Source organism: Ptychodera flava, chromosome 17, assembly GCF_041260155.1.
Source record: "Ptychodera flava strain L36383 chromosome 17, AS_Pfla_20210202, whole genome shotgun sequence".
Taxonomy (NCBI): domain Eukaryota; kingdom Metazoa; phylum Hemichordata; class Enteropneusta; family Ptychoderidae; genus Ptychodera; species Ptychodera flava.
In genome coordinates this window covers 29,102,540-29,124,118 of record NC_091944.1, presented here as the reverse complement: position 1 = coordinate 29,124,118, position 21,579 = coordinate 29,102,540, and the positions used below count along the sequence as shown (strand labels likewise).

At 38.4% G+C, this 21,579-nt stretch overlaps 2 protein-coding genes across 3 annotated transcripts; both read left to right on the top strand.

The window, feature by feature from the left end:
• The first annotated feature begins 259 nt into the window (after positions 1-259).
• LOC139116519 (vesicular inhibitory amino acid transporter-like) lies at positions 260-9,203 on the top strand. Its single transcript, XM_070679131.1, has 3 exons — positions 260-443; positions 5,044-5,198; positions 6,260-9,203. The coding sequence occupies exons 1-3, from the start codon at positions 305-307 to the stop codon at positions 7,334-7,336; spliced, it is 1,371 nt and encodes a 456-aa protein (XP_070535232.1). The 5' UTR covers positions 260-304; the 3' UTR covers positions 7,337-9,203.
• An 879-nt stretch (positions 9,204-10,082) lies between these two features.
• LOC139115998 (RAD52 motif-containing protein 1-like) lies at positions 10,083-20,704 on the top strand. 2 transcript variants are annotated; one of them, XM_070678485.1, is made up of 6 exons: positions 10,083-10,427; positions 10,885-11,103; positions 16,632-16,754; positions 17,206-17,353; positions 18,442-18,629; positions 19,882-20,704. In XM_070678485.1, exons 1-6 carry the CDS (start codon positions 10,323-10,325, stop codon positions 20,005-20,007), a joined length of 909 nt encoding a protein of 302 aa, XP_070534586.1. In that variant the 5' UTR covers positions 10,083-10,322; the 3' UTR covers positions 20,008-20,704. The 2 variants fall into 2 exon arrangements, with proteins under 2 accessions (XP_070534586.1, XP_070534587.1); XM_070678486.1 differs by lacking the exon at positions 16,632-16,754 and having other exon boundaries at positions 10,168-10,427; positions 19,882-20,160.
• The last annotated feature ends 875 nt before the right edge of the window (positions 20,705-21,579 follow it).

Genomic DNA, 21,579 nt, shown 5'->3' with positions numbered 1-21,579 from the left:
ATGCGCGGCGGTTACGTGCGGAGCAAACACAACACTGGCTTAATTTTGAGTGACACCTGTCGAACCAATGACCACTGATCTATATAATGCGATTACGCAATAGTATGGGCATATTTTGCCCAAGGCACAGTCTCTCTGAACTACACACTGGTACTATTTCCCGCTGCGGAAGGTTATTAGCGAATTCGAACTGACATAGAGAACAGTGATCACTCCGCACAGTAACATACTCTCGCCTTGCTGCTTGTTTCAGTAGGCCACCAGAAAACCTACAGGACGGTTACGGCTGCAAGGCGACCGAAGCATGAATCTCACTGAGAAATCTTTGCTGGTTGAAATGTCGAGTTTTAATGAAAAATCGCGGATCCTGCCCACGAGTAGTTGTGACGTCAGAGAAAAACCCGGCACAATAGATGAGTATGAGCGCCCTGTTGCAAAAGAAGGTAAGGTGTTTTCGTTTAGTTTTGACTCATATTTTTTTATTTCAATCCATTTTCAATTTCAATTAAAACTAGTTTTAATTATTTAGTATTCCTTTCCCAACAATTTGAATAGCCATTAATATTATCTACGTCATTTCATCTCAGTCGGATTTTATCAAAAGTATTCTTCAACGGCCAAGCTGGAATATCTACAGTCATTTCAAATAAAATACACTTGCTTGAACACGAGGTAAATCATTATTTCATACCAGATTAGCTGTGGTCGTACACACTAACTCCATATTACTTAAACTAATAGTGTTTTAACAATCAATTGTGCATAATCGAACATTATTAAAATTCATTTTTTGAAAGATTTATCATGCTTGGCATTGAGATATTTATCAATTATTATTTTTGCCTGTCTCGGTGGGATATGTTACAGATGTGATTTATACTAATTGATTTGGGGACAAATGATAAACACTTAAATTGGAAATTTAATTGAATAAAACCAGGTATGACTATTAAAGAATTGGTTCTTGGGATCATCACTTTCATTGTCTCCGAAAATTTCTCAAAATCAACAGCAAATACTGTCGCATCACAACTTAGAGTGTGAATATGTCGGAGTAAATCACATAATGAAAAGTTGGGATGCCAAGCCGTTTAATGTCATGTTATCGGAATTTGTCAGAAGTAATTTTGTAAAAATTTTACACCTTTTACAAAAATTTACAACATTTCGCTCGCCGACGCTGTTGTCACGTCTTATTCGTTATCGAAATATCCGTGAAACAATACTTCTCCCAGGCGTTGCAAAAAAGAATTTTAAAACAACACCAGTACTCTGGAAAGCCGCCTGAAGTCTGATTTAAAATATTGAAATATTTAATTTTGTTGATGCGATGATGCTGTGCATTCATGCAACATCAATTTCAATAACATGGAGTTGAATATTTGAAGTGTTTACATAACCGAAAAAGACTAACAACAATTAGAAGGAGCGCTTTCCGGACGTGACGTCACAGAATCGAGCAATGCTCTAACTGATGGAGCAGATTTAAAATTTCGATCATTCAAAAAGTTCACTCGTGCGTTACTGATAGGATGTACTGGGGAGTTGTAGACTCATTTAGGAATTCTCTGAATCAGAGACTGGTGACCTTTTTAGCTATATCATTTTGAAAATCTTGCGTGTTTTCAGCTTTTTCTTCATTCATGGTCATTCCATACTCATGATTATTTTAACAAAGATAGATCATTTAAATAAGCTTATCATTTTTAGATGAAGTAATTTTTTGCGATAAATCTATAATGTCCTGTTCTAGTTTTCTCCCCCGCGGGTATACCTTTAATTACACTATTTCTAGAACAGTTCACGGCAAGAATTTAGAAGTGGTATGGCCTACGTCAAAATCGCCGTACGCAAAACACAGGCGCCTAGTAATTGCGGCACTGACTAATAATAATGTTAAAATAAAATAAATTTCCACTTTCTTCGAATCACTTTCACAATTTCCAACTGCTTAGTTTTTGTGTCGGGTGAAGCACAGTAGGGGACAGGATTTGGGGTTAGCTAGCCAAAGCTAGCCATATAACCGGAATGGAGCGAGCGTTAGCGAGTGAAGTTCCGACAATTTGGTCAGCAAACAGTTCCAACAAATTTCCATCAAATAATTTATTGCCCCTTGCAGAACGTAACCTATGACCTCATTTCCATAAGTGCACACAATACTCCTTTTACGTCATCACTTATTGGCTATACCACTTCTAAAATATTACCAAATCAAGACGATGTCGTAAAAGCCTTCACAGCTAAAATATGATGCAGGCCGGTCAGAACCTAACGGCCACGCTTGGTGTGAAGTTACAATCCCTTTCGAGTTCCTACCGCTGGCGTCGCCTAACGGAATGACGTCGACACAGTCATTTGCACGCACTACAAGGATAATAACAATGAAACAATTCCATCGAAGATGGTTTCGAAGATGCGCAACCACGTGACCCCATTTTAAGCTAAGAAGTGCGTTTCTGTCATTTAACATAACATGAATAAGGTAGAATGCGCCTCGGGGACAGACATTCAGACTCTCAATATTTTTCGATATTTTTCTGGTCTACCGCTTGTGGAATTCATTTAAAGCTCTCGGAGCAAGAAAAAAATTCCCATTAGTTTTTTAAAAGTTGAAGATTTTATTTTCCCCATAGAGTTACACAGGGATTGTACCCACCCTGAATTTTAAATATTGGTGAATGTTATCGTTCCTCTAATACCAGCATTTGCACGGTGACCCCTGATTTTTATTCTGGATTTGCTAAGAGAGCGATGGAAATTTCATAAGACGTTTCCGTTTGTCTTTCACTTTCGAGATGCATACTACCCTAAACAAAGTGGTAAATGTACACTCAATTCAACTGAATTAGTCCTATGGACAAATCGACCAGACTTTGATAATCGCCAAGGAAATGGAAGTCTCGAAAATCACATGTATAATTAAAACCGACAAGTACTCTATCTGCGTGGTTTTTCCTCAATTAAAGCAGCTCAACGTCTTCTTTGAACGCTTTAGTATTTTTCCTGCGCTCTTCTTGACAAAAATTGTGTCGCCGTGTGGCTCACGTCATTATCTCGACCCTTGGAGAGTTCAATCTACGGATGTTGTCTTCATATAGATATTATGCAAATACGATGCGATGTTTCCTCACCAATTGAATAGATAGTGCAGAAAAGGTGTCGGGAAGAAAGTGCCTAAACATTATCCACGACTCATTCCTACACTCTGACTTTTTTGTTTTGTCTTTGTTTTTTATGTCAGCAAGTGGATTCGAAGGTTTTAGCGATAAATACGTTACGATGGAATATTTGTGATTACGTAAAACTTTGTTCCACACTACACAATTAAATATCAACAAAACAAAAACGGGGATCCACAATGCACTTTAGAGTTTTCATTTCACTAAATGGTTACAGTACGTTTGGAGTTCAGAATAGCCGCCTTACTAATGTTTTGCTTTGACAAAGTAAGACCGTCACAGAGGTAACGGATAACTCACTTCATTGGGAATTCATCAGTTCAAATACACACAGGAAGTAAAGAAAAGGGTTATTGAATTTATGGCCAACGTTTTATCAGTAAAAACGGGTGTCGCTGATTATGCGACTTGCTAATTTTGTTTGCAGTAATGATGCCGCGGAAAATGTGAAAACTTGTATTAGTAATATTTTAGAAGAGGTAGAGCCAATAAGTAACGACAGAACTCAAATACTTTAAGTTTAGTTAATGTATCATAAATTAGCTGATCAACGCAATTACTCGAAATGTTATGGTCTTAGGGCTTGTGGCCATTTTAGCTCACGCGAGGATGGACACAGAAATCTGCAGGGCCACAAATATCAGAGTGAATTAAGGTAGTATGCGCCTCGAAAGTGAAAGACTTAAACTTTTGCTCAAACTTTCCTAAATGAAACTTCGACCATTCTTTTACCAAATCAACAATAAAAATCGAGGATCACCGTGCACAGTTTGGAACTAGCGAAACAAGTTACCAAACATTTTGCGATATTTGAAATTCAAAATGGCCGCTATCCCTTTGTTAACTCTATGGGGGAATAAAATTTCGTATTTTCGAAAGACTAAGACGTAGAAAATCCCCTCTCTCTCTCTCTCTCTCTCTCTCTCTCTCTCTCTCTCTCTCTCTCTCTCATCCACCAATCCGTCCGTCCGTTTATCAGTCCGTTGTAAGAAAGCTCGAGAAGCCGTTGCGTTGTCTTGGGATAGTGTTTCTAAATAAAGCCAGATTGAATTGAAATCCTTTGAAAGTACATTAATTTAGGAACAACACCGAAAAGGGAGAAATGTAATTGCAAACGGAAGTAATCTCCAAGTTGATCGTGTCAGTTGCTACTTCTAAGAGCTTTCGCTGACTACTCTTTCAAAGTGCTGGGCATGTCAATGCAATAGATATTCAATACCAGCTCGGATTACTCGTTTATCTGGGTAACAGCCGACGCCAGTAGAATTATTTTTTTTCGTTCTTCTCTTAATCAAACTAAAACGGTATCGCTAACCGTTGGCATTATTTACAACAAGACCTTTTCACTCACGAGTAGAGATTGTAGAAAAGTTTCCAGTCTCACTTTTTCAGAGACTATCTTAGATGGAGTTGCGCTTGAAGTGAGAGGCCTCTCTGTTCTCAACTTAGCAACCGCTGGTATCCTACTTGATTTGACTCAGTTTCAAGCTTGTGAAGTAAACAAGGTCTTGTTGTTGTGAACATTGCAACTTTGATTTGCTCTGTAGAGTTAACTTACGGATAGCAGCTATTTTGAAATTCAAATATTGGTAAATCTTAGGTCATTTGCTTCTCTAGAACCAAAATGACCTATATATTTTCATTCTTTGCTTTAAAAAGGGCTTAAAGATTCCCTGAAGAAGTCTGAACAGCAGGTCTTTCAGATTCGAGGCATGTATACTAGTCTACCTTAACTCCATGGTTGGTAAAATTTCCCAGCATGCATAGGTAATGTGCCAGGACGATCAGTCTGTCCCTGGGGAGTAAAGAGGATGGAACAGGTGAATGAAATACAGCGATCTAATTTCATTGCATTCTTTTCTAGGCGACGCTTCAGTACTTCAGGCAGCGTGGAATATCTGTAACTGCGTGTTCGGCGTCGGCATTATAACCATTCCATATGCAGTGCGGGAAGGCGGACTTATTGCATCCGTTTTAATATTCGTCACCGCTTGCATCATCGATAATTACACCAGTAAGGTAAGTCTGCTTTTATCAATACTTGGACGTGTTTCTGAAAAGCATGAAAGGGACGGGGGAAGTTTCCTCTAAGGGCAGTTCATAAACTTACAGTATGGCATTTGCTACAGACCCTCTGTGAATAATTAACCGTTTCGCTAAATTTAATGGATTGTCTGTAAGGAATCATCGACATAATGGCACTGTTACTTGATATTCTAGGTCTTTTCCCGTCATTCCTTTGATCGTGGTTTTGTGTGCCACAAGCTTTTCCGTATCTGCAAATAGCGTTTAACCTCAAAGCAACAGCGAAAGTTTACAAGTACTTCAGATTCCCACAGGTCACGTTGCAATGAAATCGAGTGCATGGCTTGGTTTGATCCTCATACATCGCTATGACATTCACGATGGCTGCGTCTCACTGTTCGAAAGCGCGAGATTTGAACGAGATTGTAATCGGGGGGGGCGCGAGCTGTAAACGCTGTTGTGAAAAGCAATGCGATTTCAGAACCAAGCTAAGGTTGGTTTCTGACGGAAATAAGAATCAAAAGTCAGTTTTCGTGTTTTGTAGCTCTACTGCTATCTCCAGCTAATAAATTATCAGGAAAAGAGTCAGCGCGTGTACCGTTGTATGACTTCAACTTAAATGTGATTTTCCTATAACAGTGTCTGCCAATGTAAAGCGCGTTGAGATATTTAAATATGTAATGCGCTATATAATAAATAAAGATTATGATTAAAAATACTAAAGATCTTTCATCGACGCTATTAAACGTTTAATGAGTGGTACGAGTGAAGTTCGAAGCGCCCTCGCACTTTTCAGAAGTATCTTGCCGCTGTTTATCATTAACTCCAAAGGGCTGTTTTCTCTGGAATGATATACTAGACTAAGTTAGTATCCTATTAAATGGTGGGTTTCGCTTTCCAGTAACATTTTGTCAAGTCGATGGCGAATGAATAACAATGCGTTTGCATCTTGGCGACCAATTAGAAAATTTACTTAATTCTGCGTCATCCAGGTCTACCTGAAGACTTCTATTTAGGTCTTAAAATTGTCTTCCTTTCTGTTTTCTTTCTTTCAGGTTTTAGCACTCTGTCTGTATGACGATGTTCTTGAACCTGACGGTACCTATCGCACAGTCCGTGTTCGAAGCAGCTACGCTGATATTGCGGAGGCGTGCTGGAAATCCTTCGGCCGCAAAATGATCATAACAATCCAGTTGATCTACGTCACGGCCGTCGCCACCCTCTACCTGGAACTATCTGGCTTCATCCTGGTCGAAACTTTTCCCCAAGCTGGCATTTCTCAGCTGCAATGGACGGTGCTATCGACGTTATTCGTCACGCCTACGATTTTTCTTCGCACGCTGACGCGGATTTCGTGGTCCAGCATGTTGGCCGTTGTCTCGGTGTCATCCATGTTCGCCGGCGTTCTTGCTTATTCGATTCACGAAATGGAGAATAGTGACTGGAAATTCACGCTCGACCACAAAATTACCATCGAATCTTTCACAATCTGTTGCGGGGTACTCCTTTTCAATTTCGAGGCGAGTTTTGCCATCGCCGGAGTGGAAGAGAGCATGCGCGAACGATCGAAATTCAACAAAATGGTGAACTGGAGCTACGTTTTCTGTACTTTCTTTCTCCTGCTGTATTCAATCCCGCCATACCTTGCGTTCGGTGACAACACCAGGGAGTTTATCACGTACAATTTGCCAAGCAACGCCATCCACACCATCATAAGCCTTCTTCTGGTTGCCAAGGCCTTGTTCACCTACCCTCTCTTCTTCTTCTTCATCATCGACAACATCGACTTGCTAAAATTCAGATTCCTGCCGCCATGTTATGGAAGAACTCAGAAAGAATTTCCCTCGCCCTGGGCCATGATATTTCGTGTTGTTATCATCCTGTTTTGTCTGTTTTTAGCCATTGTGGTCCCCCACTTTTCCAAGTTCATGGGTTTCATAGGGAGTCTTGTGAGCCCGTGGATGAGTTTTATTTGCCCGTGTGCTTTCTACGTCATTCTGAAACGTCACGATATTGGCAGGTGTGAATTAATTATAAATATGGTAATTATTGTAATTGCTACATTGATTTGTGTTGTCTTTAGTATATTGTCTTTCAGAGAATTAGTTCGATCTTTTAAGACAGAAAATTAATCAATTTTCGCAAAAGACGCATGTCCTGTCAATTACCAATATTTGCAGCACACTTGGTTGTTTTTAGAGTTGTGACGTTCCTTGGTAACCAATCAGAAAGAAAGCCGATGTCTGACGCCATAGTTCTACTCGTTTTCTTTTTCTGCTGTTGTCAAACGCCAGCACACTTAAGAATCAAAGTTGGCTATAAAAGAGTCAGAGACAAGGCTTTGAATACATTACTGAACCGACCTGATTAATAATTTTTACACTTTGCCATGATCACGATCAGCTGTGTGTTGTCATTCTCGCCACAACGAAGCTCAGGATTCACCTTCTTTGAAGTTGGTCAAAGCATTCGTTTTCTGCAGCAGTAGACAGTGGAAAGCAAAACTGGAAAATGCAAATTCATGAGTCAAACAGTCCCGATGAATTTTGATCGGTGTTTTAATAATCAAGGTACCTGTACTCCTTACTTAGCTACTGAACTGAGCAATGACAAAAGAACGATTCCACTTTCTAAGTCCTCACTGATGTGTTGCGATCTAAAACCTACTTAGCAACCCGAGAGTAGTCTAATCTGGAAGAAGTATTGCATTGGCCACGCACTGCGCATGTTTTCAGATCGCAACTAGTTTTTTGAATTATATTGACATATCGAAATAAAAGATGAGCCTCTGGATGTTCCTGCATGTTGAATCACTGCTGTCGGCAGGATAATAATACTGACAAGGAATCAGTAGTTTAGTTTAGTTTAGTTTAGTTTAGTTTAGTTTAGTTTAGTTTAGTTTAGTTTAGTTTAGTTTAGTTTAGTTTAGTTTAGTTAAGTAGTTTAGTTTAGTTTAGTTTAGTTTAGTTTAGTTTAGTTTAGTTTAAGTGCTTATATAGCGTCTACTAATTTCAATCGCGAAGATGCTAAATGACGCTCACGACTCACATAAATGCTCGTTGAAATAGATGACGTTTGAGTCTGGATTTGAAGACATCTACATTGAGTGCTGTACGAATGTCATATGGGAGACGATTCCACGATCAAGGAGATGAATGTAAGATTGATCGGTCGCCGGATGATTTATATATGTGCAACGCAGTAGCTCATAATTTATTTACTATCTCGCTTATTATGAGGATGATGGATCCAGAATAAGAATGCGAAAGAATACGGGCTTAAAGTTTAGTTCAGATGAAATCAAGGATATTTGGGAATTTCATTTTGAAAGTGGTCTGGAATAAAAGGCTACAAGCAGAAGAAAATTTCGAAATAACACATTTCGATAAGGCTTCGAAATCCAAAGCAATCAGAGTCATGTAATTACACCTGTTTATTATCCTATACGTTTATGTGTAACACCCATGAATCCTATAAGAATAACAATGTTTTTGAAGGATAAGGGGCGCCGGGCTGGCAAGAACAATCGTTCTTCCAAATCTGACGAAAACTTTCCGATAGTATATCCAACGTTAGTTTTGTCATCTTTTGTTTCATTACACTTTTCAGTCAAGTGACAGAAACAATATCCAGTCTACTGCAATGGCAAAATATTGTAATTGAACAGTGATTGGCTTCCTTCACCATTGCTGTAGCCATAGTGTTACTTGTCAAGGCTTTAAAGAAAACTGCCAGTCTGGCGAAGAACAGTTCATCGATCTCAATGGTTGAACCAAGATCAGACCCATGCAACATCAAATATAAATGTTTTTTCAAATATACACAATTTTTCTCCGCCTTTACATATGGCTTTAGTAAAGTTGCCGTTCTTTTTAGTATAACTTTTAAAGGGTAAAATATCCGATTTAGAATTGCAACATCTGTATAAAATAACAAAGGCTTTCTTTTCAAAGTAAATACTTTTATGTCAATTATATGAGAGGAAGTAAAATCTCTTTCAAAAGAAGAAAGTTTTGAATGTGAATGAATGATAACACTGGGTAGCCTATGTCTGGCTGCTAGAAAACTGCTCTTTCGCCGCGTAGAGTTTCAGTTTGAGAAATGACATGCACCATATGAACACTCATTAATTATTTACACTGAGTAGTCTTTCTCTACAACCTTGGTTACACTTGAGATGTGTTTGAAAAAATGACATGTCAAGCAGTAAATTGCTTCAGTATGTTGTGAAAGATTTATAAGGTTTATATTTCATATGAAATTTTTTCTCACTTTCCCTATAGCTGCAACAACCATATTCCATATATCATTTATCATACTTCACGTCCTTACCTCCTCCTCTATCATCATCATCATCATCATCATCATCATCATCATCATCATCATCATCATCATCATCATCATCGCCCTACTAGTACTACCATCGTATCATCATCATCATCATCATCAGTGTCACTGTCATAACCACCAAGCTACAAGCATCGTCGCCATTGCAGCCAGCTTCATCACCACAAGTGTAACAACTGAATATTCTTGGATAAAATGCAGTGGTTCAGAACTGAAATATGAAAAATAGCATTGACCTTTTTGACAGTTTAGTGCAACAATTGAGAGTTCTGTAACTTATCATTACATTAAATCTACCATCTGAAAATTCCTGAGAGACTCAAATGCTCCAATTTTTCACGACAGTCATACCGAGACAGGTACATCAACCTCACAAAATAGCATTACATGAAAGCTTGGGACATTTTATAGGGCGTCAAACGATTCAGAACTCAAGTACCCCAGCCCAGGCCAGAAAACGGCGAGGTTGTACTAGCGCCCCCAGCGGTAAAATTGAGTATGCAAACCATTCAGGTCAACACTGGGTCACCGCCTTCCGTGCAACTTGTGTCTTTTAGTTTTATGAGACTGAACAGTCGGACTAGGGAGTTTCGGATATGTTTGGAGTGCCGTTTGTTGTTGCAAGTCTAGGTGACCTTTGCGGCGAGTAGAACTTCTAAGGACTCGATTTGCTTTAACTCTGCCTTATTTGAGGTCAACGACAATCGCATTCCAACACAAACTTTACAATCTTCAACGTAAACAGTGAAGATGACTTAAAATCGTGGATGGATGGCCTCGGCTATTGAAATAATCGAGTTCAAGAGACCCGATAACAGGGACAATAATCTGTATTTGACAGGAATATTTGGGAATTTCGATGAAGGAGAGCTTGTGGTAAGTTTCTTGTGCATTTTATACATCTTGTACCTCTCGTTGCTTGAAATTCCAGTTGAATATTCAAAGTTCGCGGGCAACAGCCTGTGGCCGGTCAAGATGTTAGAATGGGGCACATGCTTTTCGGGTAAGCCTGAAATACGACCTGGTGATGGCAAGTAGCAACAGTTATTTACTGCATCCAGGGAGTGTGCTAGCATGGATCGGAGAATGTAGGTTGTAGGAAAGTACTGTGCTTGTGATGTGCCAACAGTGACATATCCACTCGCCGTTCCGTGTCAAACTGGCAGACCCATCGTTTGAGGGCGTTATTCTGAACTCTGACACTATGGTGTTGAAAACTGTAAGTTTCGTCGGTATTTTGCAAGACAGAGTATTGTCCAACCGAGGAAACTCGTTGAAACTCATCAAATGCACGGGGACATTTGTATGTAAATTTAATTTTGTTTCCACACAGAGCAAATTAACAGAAATATTCTCGCAATATGGACTCCTATATGAGGTCCAAACAATGCTTGGCAAGTTTACCATGCCTGCCTGTCAGACAGAAGACCAACCAGAGACCAGCTCAAAAAGTTACTATGCATTTATCAAGTACTACTCCACCAAAGCTGCAGAACTTGCAAGAACAGAGATGAACGGACAACCTTTATTCACCAAAGGTCACGCCATCTCTGTACGTATAATATTATAAGTTGTTTTGTTTTGCCATCACTAACTTAGAGGGAGATAAAGAATTTTTAGTCCTACATTTGTGTCAGGAGGGTTGGGCTATCAGCTACACTGCCTCTAGAGTAGAGAGGCGGCAAAGCTTGACACTCCAAACACTCTCATTGGGCAACCCAACATGTGCTACAGAAAAGTCAAAAGGTATCTTTCATACAGAGATTGTAAAAATAAAGGCCGAGTCTATTGACACCCGGGTGTCAATAGCCATATAGAGCTTCTCCTGGCTATTGACACCAGGGTGTCAATAGCCAACCGGCCCTCTATTTGGCTATTGACACCCCTCCCGTTTTTTCGCCAGTCAGCCTCCAAATTCAACCAAACTCAGCTTAGATATTCTGAACAACATATATTCTCAATAGAAATCCAAAAAAATCCTTCGAAAAGCTTCTTTGGTCGTCATTTTGCGGTCCCATAGTGCTACTGCAGGCGGCCTATACCAATGGGTGTCAATAGCCAACCGGCCCTCTATTTGGCTATTGACACCCTCTCGTTTATTTCGCCAGTCGGCCTCCAAATTCAGCCAAACTTAGCTTAGTTATTCTGAACAACATATATTCTTAATAGAAATCCAAAAAAATCCTTCGAAAAAGCTTCTTTGGTCAGCATTTTGCGGTCCCATAGTGCTACTGCAGGCGGCCTCTACCAATGGGTGTCAATAGCCAACCGGCCCTCTATTTGGCTATTGACACCCTCTCGTTTATTTCGCCAGTCGGCCTCCAAATTCAGCCAAACTTAGCTTAGTTATTCTGAACAACATATATTCTTAATAGAAATCCAAAAAACAATCCTTCGAAAAAGCTTCTTTGGTCAGCATTTGCGGTCCCATAGTGCTACTGCAGGCGGCCTCTACCAATGGGTGTCAATAGCCAACCGGCCCTCTATTTGGCTATTGACACCCCTCCCGTTTTTTCGCCAGTCGGCCTCCAAATTCAACCAAACTCAGCTCAGTTATTCTGATCAACATATATTCTCAATAGAAATCCAAAAAAATCCTTCGAAAAAGCTTCTTTGGTCAGCATTTTGAGGTCCGATAGTGCTACTGCAGGCGGCCTATACCAATGGGTGTCAATAGCCAACCGGCCTCTATTTGGCTATTGACACCCCTCCCGTTTTTTCGCCAGTCGGCCTCCAATTTCAGTCAAACTTAGCTTAATTATTCTGAACAACATATAGGTCTACACCAATGGGCCATGTACAATAATCTTCACTATTTAAGTTTCATGATATCAAGTCTACTTCTTATAGTACTGCAAACCAAGCTCACCAAGAATTGCTTCATTTGATGTATAGCTGCATGCTTTTAGGATGAATTTACCCACTAATCGTTGCATTCTTTGAAGACTTTCTAAGTATCAACATTTTTCCCCGCACATTTTTGCTCTGACGTATAATATGATTCCATAATGTCAAATCATAATCAGTTGCTTTAATGTTTGCAAGATTTCCAAAGATTGCTTTCATGGAAGGAAACAAACTGTCAAATTTTGATCTTATTTCCATAAAATGAGTACGGTGAGAGAGATTACGTGACGTCCATTAGCCTAGATACTTATCACTGATGATTATTTATTTTTAACTTCACCGATCGTCCATTTTTTGTATTTTTCAACTTTCTTATTTACTATTAAAATATTAGACTTCTCTTCATTAATTGACATTTTCCATAGTTCACAATACTTATTAGCAATGCATAGCATAGACTTCATTTGTTTTTCATTTGGTGCCATAAGGACTACAATATCAGCAAAAAAAACAGGCCACTTATGAGTTCTGAATTAAAGTATACCCCAAGCAGTGATTCATTAAGCAGCTTCTTGAATTTATTGATGTACACTAGTACTGCAACTAAAATTGGGGCTTAAACACATCTTGACACCCTCATTTTGGTCAAAATTCTTTCAATGTCATCAAAAGACAGTTTACTTTCAATATGACCGTATGTATGTTTTTAATCACACGCCACAACTTCCCTTTGATTCCATTGTTCTACAATTTGTACCAAACCCACCTCTCCAAAAGCTGTCATAAGCTTTCCAAAAGTCTAAAAAAGCAAATGAAAATTTGACCAATGGTTCGCCCATTTTTCAAAAATCTTTGAATTTCACCAAAAATATTTAATTCAACTAAATTTGTTACCTCTTTTTGTATGATTCTATTGTACATTTTTCCAATAATTTAGCCCAATAAAATACCTCTATAATTATTGAGATTTCTGGTATCACCTTACTTAATATAATATGTAGTTGTTTAATATTTTTCCCCCATTCTTTCCTTCACCCACTTGTCTGTTTCCTGCTTGATTTCTTTCTTTCATTTATTGCCATTTTAAATTCTGTACAAAACCACGGTTCGGATAAAGTTTGTATTTGTTTCCTACCAAAAACATTATGGTAAACTATGATATTCTTCACATCATTGGTGCCTGCATAGATAATGAATGTTATCATAATCCCTCATGTAGACTGCCATATTCTGTACTAGCTCCATTTTTCACATCAGGAATGTATTGAAATAGTATGTATGATTGACAACGAATAAAACAGGAATGAGCTCACTGTAAAAAGGAAAAGGGAGAGTGTACTCACATTGTTAAACAGGGTAAATAGCTTTGAATAGCTTAGGGAACCGTGTGTCGATAGTTTTGATATAATTTGGAAGATGTAGGCAAACAATTGTACTGCACATCTCATTTAAAAGTTCACAGTATTCGATGTTTAAGAAAAAACAATTCCATATAAAAATATTTGTGGCATTTTTGTTATGTTATGCTGATGAATATTATTTCAATTGGCTCCTGCTGCATAGCTTGGTGACAATTTAAAGTCCTTTGCATAGGACTCTCAATACCAAATAAGAAAGACTGTTCGAAACGAATCAAACACAAACGACACAAAAAAATTTGGATAGTTAGGTGGGGAGCCTCTTTCACATTTTACATTCGGAGCCTCTTTCACATTTTTACATTCGATTTTACTACTTATTTCTGCCTAGTTAAGTCGAAAGTGGGCAAACCCGAGAATACCCTTCAGTATCCCTCATCTATCATCACGAAAGCAATAACAAACCATCATTACAACAATACAAAAAAGTGGCGGGAAAACATGCTATGGCTATGTAAAACTCGAGTCACCTATCTTTCCTTATGACTAAAAACAAAAATCAGGATCATCGGATCCGACACTCCAACCAATCAAATCGCTTGAAATAACAACCAATCACACAGAGCCTTAATGTGATAACCGACTAATCACAACACACTCCTATAACGATAGACTTCCTATCTATCTACCATAAACTGAGTCTTAATTTGCCTCCGACGACATACATTCGCTAGAATGTAACTGAATCAACTAGATAGACTAAACCAATCCTCGGACGACGGAGACCCGACATCGTCTATATAATGGACGCATTTAGTTCACTTTCAACTTTAGAGATGAAGTCAAGAAAGGACCGACAAGTGACCAAAAACTCATCGACAAGTTAAAATAAAAAACGATTTTTCGAACTTTCGCCATTCAAACACTACTTTCTACTTTCTACTATCTTTGTAAATATATACAGTTTCGAAATAAAAGAACAGTTTCAAATCAAAATACAGCGACAAAGAGATCTGAAGCTACGACAACTAAAAGTATAAAGAAAGAAACCGACAGGTGACCGAAGTCATTGACAAGTTTAATTTTTTTTTTGGTTTCCGGCATATGTGACACCTTGCTTCAAGATACGATTTCATTGTCGGCCAATATTTCGTACAGTTTCTTCGTTCTGTTCAGTCGATTGTGTTAATATTCACCAAAATAGTAGAAAATGACATTTTGAAGCCCAAACATCGAAAAAGAATGATAATTATCCACCTTATCGATCACTTGTCGGCCCTTGTTAGTATGGCCAATAGACCTGCTTCAATACGCGATTTACTTGTCGGCCAATATTTCGTTTAGTTTCGTTAATTCAGTTCGGTCACGAGTAAATATTCACAAAAACAGTAGAAAATGACATTTTAAAACCAAAACATCGAAAAAGAATGGTTTAAATTCAACTTTTCGGCAACTTGTCGGTCCAATAAGGCCAATACAGCTGCTTCAATACGCGATTTCCCTGTCGGCCAATCGTTCTCTTTCTTCAATGCCGTTGTCAATTGCGTTTATATTCACCAAAATAGTAGAGAATGACATTTTAAAACCAAAACATCGAAAAAGAATGGTTTTAATTCAACTTGTCGGTCACTTGTCGGTCCTTGTCGGTCTATTGTCGGTGCTTGTCGGTGCTTGTCGGTGTTTAGTATGTCTGCATGTTTTTTAAAAGGTTCCGCAACTCGGGTCAAATGTTGTTCGACAAGCTTCGCCCGCGGATAAAATTTATTGACCCCGAGCTGTCGATATGATTCTACAACATTACACAGTTACTTTACCCCATTAAAGCTGTACCCACGACAGCAAAAAAGTGGGCATTAACTTGTCTGAAACAAGAAATGGACAACGTAACTTAGCTCCGTTTTGAAGTTATTCGACTAGGGTCGCGGGCCGAGGGGTGTCAATAGCCATATAGGCAGCTCCTGGCTATTGACACCCGGGTGTCAATAGACACTCCGAAAAATAAATGCTGATTGAGTTTTCTCAAAAGGCAACTCAAATTGCCTCAAGAAAATTTAAGATAGAGAAATTACCACCATGGCAGTTTTGGTATTCGTAGGAGAATTTATTATCATAAAAGTATGTAATATTATTCTTTGTGCACTAAATCCAAGGTGCTTTGTTGAAATGCCATAAAGAAAATGAACATAATCACAAGATTCTTGAACTGTAATGATTCATCTTAGCAAAGATATTGTATCATGCATATCTGTCACAGCTTCTTTGCTCACAGTGACAAACCAAGGCTATCCAATCCTGTTCCGTAGGATCCACAGTTGCCTGTGATTAGATATACAGTGAGTGTCCCTCTGTCCTACATAAAAAGAAGTCGTGAAACAAAATCGTGGCGATACACACATATTGCCAAGTTAGGACTTTTTCTCAAAAAAAAGCACAATTCATTGAATGAATGAACCAGTATAGATCGCATCGATTCTGTGTCTAACTTCATACCTGCTATCCTGTTTCCATCAAAATAGATCTCCTTTGCATTTTTTGGCGTGTTTTTCGTTCTCAACACGAAGTCCCTATCACATCATGAATGATGTACACACAGTGTGTTACTCTAATTTAAATGTTTCAACTGATCGCACACTTCTAGTACATAGCCAATCACAGCATAGCTACTTTCAAGTATACAGCAGCCATGATGTAAAGTTGTATTTCTGTTCACTGTGTACCTAACCATAAGCAACTGTGTCAGGATCTAATACATGGCATTTCAGGTGCAATTAACGTCATGGTATCATTAGAATAAAATGAGCAAAACCCATCACCACCAAATGGTAACTTTGACCTAAAAAACACCTCTTTTAACATTTCCATCTGTCAAAAACAGATCCGAGTGGCAAATCCCAGGAAGAGTTTTGACATGAGTCAGCACAGTTTACCACTCTGGAAGTGCAGAGAATTGGCAGATTACTATCTGGGATTTAACAGTTGGTCAAACACTATCACATCGGTAAGTCATCCTACTTGAACCCTGGCATGTGTTTATGTATCATACAGTACCTTGAATCATAGAAATGCATGAGTCACATATAATGTCAATGGCTGGGAAAAATACAATTATAATAATTTCAAAAGGTTTCACCGTAATGCATGATGTTATCAAGAAAGACATCATTCTGATTCCAAAGGCAAAAGCTATCATTTTAATAGACCTGTGACAAATTTATACTAATATTATATTGGTAATGAAGTTACCAGCTTCTTTGTCATATTCATTAAAGTGTGCATTTGATAAATGTATTCTCGGATGGTTTATAACTAACGCTGTCATTGTCATAGTGCTCACTCTCAAGATAATTCTACAAAATGAAATGTATCAGTCAAGAACAAGAGTAACTTTGACATTATCTGTGGTATATGTTATAATTGGTATATTTTATATTATGGTCTGTCTTTTCTAGATTGTAGAAGATGATGATTTTCAAGAAGAGGGTTCTGACAACACAGCCAGTACTATCAGATACATGTGTATCACCAAACTTGAACTTCCAAGACATGATGTTCAGACAGAGGGACTTGGCATTGGTGAAGCTGATTATAATCCTAAAGGTGTGTGGTGTGTGAGAGTGTAAAAATGTAAATCATTGAAATGTCAGAACATTGAGTCAGATGAGAAATCCTGAATGAAGATCGTACTGAATGAAAAACATAGACTCCTATCGTGAATTCCGACATTATTCCGGTGGGAATTTTTTTGACATGTGCTCATTGACAGCCTTCAACTTTTGTAAACTTGCTGATATGCTACCATACATTTATCACTCATAATTCTTTTTTCTGATTCATGACAACAAGATCAAGTTGGTTTCTTCAACTCTTCTCTGACAAAGGAAGACAATGTTGTTTATTCACAGCCGTGGAACTGTTAGTTTGTATTTATCCCCTTGACACTAGGAAAGTGACTTCCTCTGTTGCTCCTATGGCAACTTATTTATTTCAAACTTCAACAAAGATATGAGAGAGTTAAATCCTCTTTATACCAAGTGCCATAGACAAACCATAGAAATAAATACAACTTGGGAGAAAGAGGATTAAAACCATATACATCTGCACTAACAGGACAAAACATAAAATAAAAACAAACACTTTGAGCATTTCTTTTTCAACTCAAAGCACCAACACTAAAAATTGGCAGACATTGATACAATCTATTGTATAGCCTTGGAATGCAATTAAAAAGTGAATTGCTGGTAAATTTAACTCTACCACCATGTTCATGAAATGTACTTTTCTGTCTAGCTGATTCGCGGCCCAGGACTTTGTAAATTGGAATTTGGTTGGCAATCAACAAGGTCGTTTATTGATTTTTTGTAAAACACGAAGGTCAAAATATAAAACTTAAAAACACCATATCTTTGTGGAGAATGTATAATAAAGGTTGATCTACTGTGGAATAATAAGGAAACAGGGTGCTCTCCAGACTCGGTACACCCGAAAGATCACATGACGATGACACAAACAAACCTCTATGTACAAACACATATGGAAATACACATACTTTTATGCACCTTTTTTGTGTTGTGGTCTATTCAAAATCCTTATAACTCAAAAGTCTGCAATCCCCCCCCTGTATTTTGCCTGGAATGTTATATCTCCCCCCTCCCCCTAGTCTAATCAAGAGTCTTGTAATTCCTCAGATGTATCCACCAAAGGATCAGCCATTGCCCAGGCCAAGAAGATCGCCTACAGACGGGCATCTGAGAACGCTTTCAGCAAACTGGTGCTGGTTGTCTTTGGTGACGGCAGAGTTATGGTAGAAGTCAACAACACTCAACCAGATTTACTGGAATACATCAATGATGACCTGGATGAAGAATTGATCAAGGTGAGTGGATTGTGCTAACGGAAAATTATGATGAAAGGATTTGTACCTGAAGAATCAGAAGAGTGAGACTAGATGTTTTATCATATACCTATATTCACGTGCCTGTGTAAAGCTATGGGAGAAAGCGCCCTCAGATCCGTGCATTTTTTTTACATATCACGCCCCGGCCCGGTGCCCAAATATGGGCAATCACATGCATTTCTGAACTATCTCGATTCTGGTTACTACGCGCGTTGCAATCCGCAAACGTTCCATTTGTATACAAAGCCGGTGCGAGATTAGGAAAAAGTCTGCTCGCTCAGATTGTAGTTGCGCGTGGCGACAGTGGAGCCGCGCAGGTGACATCGGCTTTTATTTCTAAATTCTAGTGAAATCCTGTGTATACTAAGTGCGTGCCTGTTCAGTATAAATTACAAGAAACTGACATCACGCTTTTGTCCTTCTTACACCTCGATTTCAGCCTTGATCTCTGTTGGTCACGTACAGTACGGATGTTGCTTTGCGCGTTCTAGAATTCTACAGGTAAACAAATGATGTCATTATGTATGTCAATCCGCGACGGGAAGCGGCCATCGTATTTATGAAAAACTGACACAAATTGCGATGAATTTTTGATATCGCACGCATTTTTATCTCCTAAACAATGTTGAATATTATGTAAACTACATATTTATCATTCCATAAGGTATATGATAAAACCTTTACGGCCCTGATACGGCTTTTGCGGCCCTTGGTCGTACGGCGTATGGGCCCTCGCACGCTCGGGCCCTTCCGCCGTACAACCTTGGGCCGCAAAAGCCATATCAGGGCCGTAAAGATTATTATCATCCCTGATTCCTTGGAAACAGGTCCACAAAAAAGTATTGATAACAAAGGGTTTGGGCTAAACCATTGTTATGAAAGGGTTAAAATCATTATGAGAACAGGGGTAGTTTTAACTTTTTCACCACCAGACCCTAGTACATTCCCATTGTCTTCGGTATAGTGGTTTAATCCTTGTAGAGGGAAATGGGGTGAAAGGGTTATGATGTCATGTTCCCCTGGTTTGCATGTTTCATTTACTTGCTGCAGTATGTCATCTGGCCACGATGACCCCTGTATTAAACGAAGGAATTTATTTTAGGAGGATTTATTTTATCAGTATTTTTTATTTCAGATGACATTAAGTCAGCCAAGTATGACTTCTGTCAAATTTGTGAATTTAGATGTGTTGGCTGGCTTCATATCTGTACTGCTTCTCTAAATTCTGCAGGTCAATCAGCTGGAAGCAGTTGAGACAGAAGATTCTGCTGATCAGACTGATGAGGGCGCTGTTGACACCAGTGAACTGGACCAGATCAATGCCCAAATGCTCCTGGATTTGGAGCAAGATGTCTAAAGTGTTCCAAGTTCGGTCAAGTTTAAATAATTCTCTGAGGAAAAGAGGTACTGGAATCAGACTGACAGTTTGTTTCTGTGGATCTTATGTAGATCTACAATTGGACATCGCTCTTTGGATGTTTACTACTCTGCTCAAACTGTCAAGGCCAGATTCCCGTCAAAGGCTTACCAAAGAATACAACATCCTCAACTGACATTTTAAAGGCCTTTTTCATCCACAAAATTACCCTTGAATGTCATTACTCAAGTTTTAAATATAATCATGCTGTGGATTGATATTACATGTATATCATCTTTTGAATTGGAATATTGGAAGGTCAGCCAGAAAGACGACTCATGTGGGATCATACGCTGATCATTTCAATTTATAGGCTTTGTCAGATGTTTTGGCGGAAACACATCATGTGAGGACAACCAATTCTTGTGCTTCTCAAGTCAGAGGGAAGTTTATCTCTTTGAGAGATGTAAAAAAGGCAGAGAAATGAAATGCCAGTTTCATAACATTAACCACATGTTTGTTCAAATAAAGCAAACATGAATTATTGTATGCCAGACACACAAATCCTTTGATAAAGTCTTGATTACTCTCAAAGGAACACCACTGTCTAGTGCTTATGGAAGTCAATAATAAGTTATTTTGTGTCAGTGTATTTTGTATATTTGCGGAAAGACAATAAACTTTGGTTTAAAAATCATTCTACTGTTTGTTTTTGTAACTCATGAAATACATCCACTAGCTGTCAGCGTTTTCAAAAGGAATTGTGAGAAGTTGGTGTACCAAACCTAGCCCCTCTGAATTTTTTTGAAGATTCACTTTTTATTGGAGTATAATAATGTTGATTATGATAATCGCAGTACTCTGTTAGAGCAAAGCTTTTTGTATAATCCAGTTTTCATATTTAATTATTTCAGATTTGTTGTTCTGGTAAGCTGAAAATAACGCTGAACGTTAATCATCTTTGGCTTTGCTGGTAAAGCTTGAAGCGACCACCTTATATATTTACTAATAAAAATACAGTGTGTCCTTGATCAATGGGACGGTCTGAAGACTGGATTAATGCCATTTTGTAGGGGAGAGGGGCTTGAAACCGAAAAATATGGAATTACATTTCTCGTGTCAGTTTTTATGATCGACCACCCCTTATCTTATCCTCTTTCCCCTTATATCTAACATATCTGACCTGAAATGTTTGAACTTTCTGCAAATTTGCACATTTTGGTGAAATCATACAGCCATGGTTGATCTATGTGATTCTTATCTAGAACCTATCCTCAGTTTTGGTTTGATTAACTCAAACTTTTTTGAGTTAACCCTTCGAGTGCTGTAATTTTTCCCCACCGAAATTTTAGTGCAATATTTAACCAATTTTTATGGTTTGTTTTCTGTAAGTTTTGAACTAAATCAACATCACTTTTCATTGGCTACACTTTTTACGACAATTTTTGGAAAAATCTGAAAAAAAAATTTGACTGGTTATATTTTATAATGGCAACAAAAACTGACTTCGGCACCGAATGGGGTAATCATACCAAAACTGAGAAGAGATTCTCAGAACAAGCTATTACATAC

What these genes read in the sequence shown, in the direction of transcription:
- LOC139115998 (XM_070678485.1), top strand. Translation starts at nt 10,323, where the DNA reads ATGGCCTCGGCTATTGAAATAATCGAGTTCAAGAGACCCGATAACAGG. An exon ending in TCGATGAAGGAGAGCTTGTG is followed by an intron (nt 10,428 to 10,884) that starts GTAAGTTTCTTG and finishes GTTTCCACACAG; the next exon opens with AGCAAATTAACAGAAATATT. An exon ending in AGCTGATTATAATCCTAAAG is followed by an intron (nt 17,354 to 18,441) that starts GTGTGTGGTGTG and finishes GTAATTCCTCAG; the next exon opens with ATGTATCCACCAAAGGATCA.
- LOC139116519 (XM_070679131.1), top strand. Translation starts at nt 305, where the DNA reads ATGAATCTCACTGAGAAATCTTTGCTGGTTGAAATGTCGAGTTTTAAT. An exon ending in GCGCCCTGTTGCAAAAGAAG is followed by an intron (nt 444 to 5,043) that starts GTAAGGTGTTTT and finishes ATTCTTTTCTAG; the next exon opens with GCGACGCTTCAGTACTTCAG. An exon ending in TCGATAATTACACCAGTAAG is followed by an intron (nt 5,199 to 6,259) that starts GTAAGTCTGCTT and finishes TCTTTCTTTCAG; the next exon opens with GTTTTAGCACTCTGTCTGTA.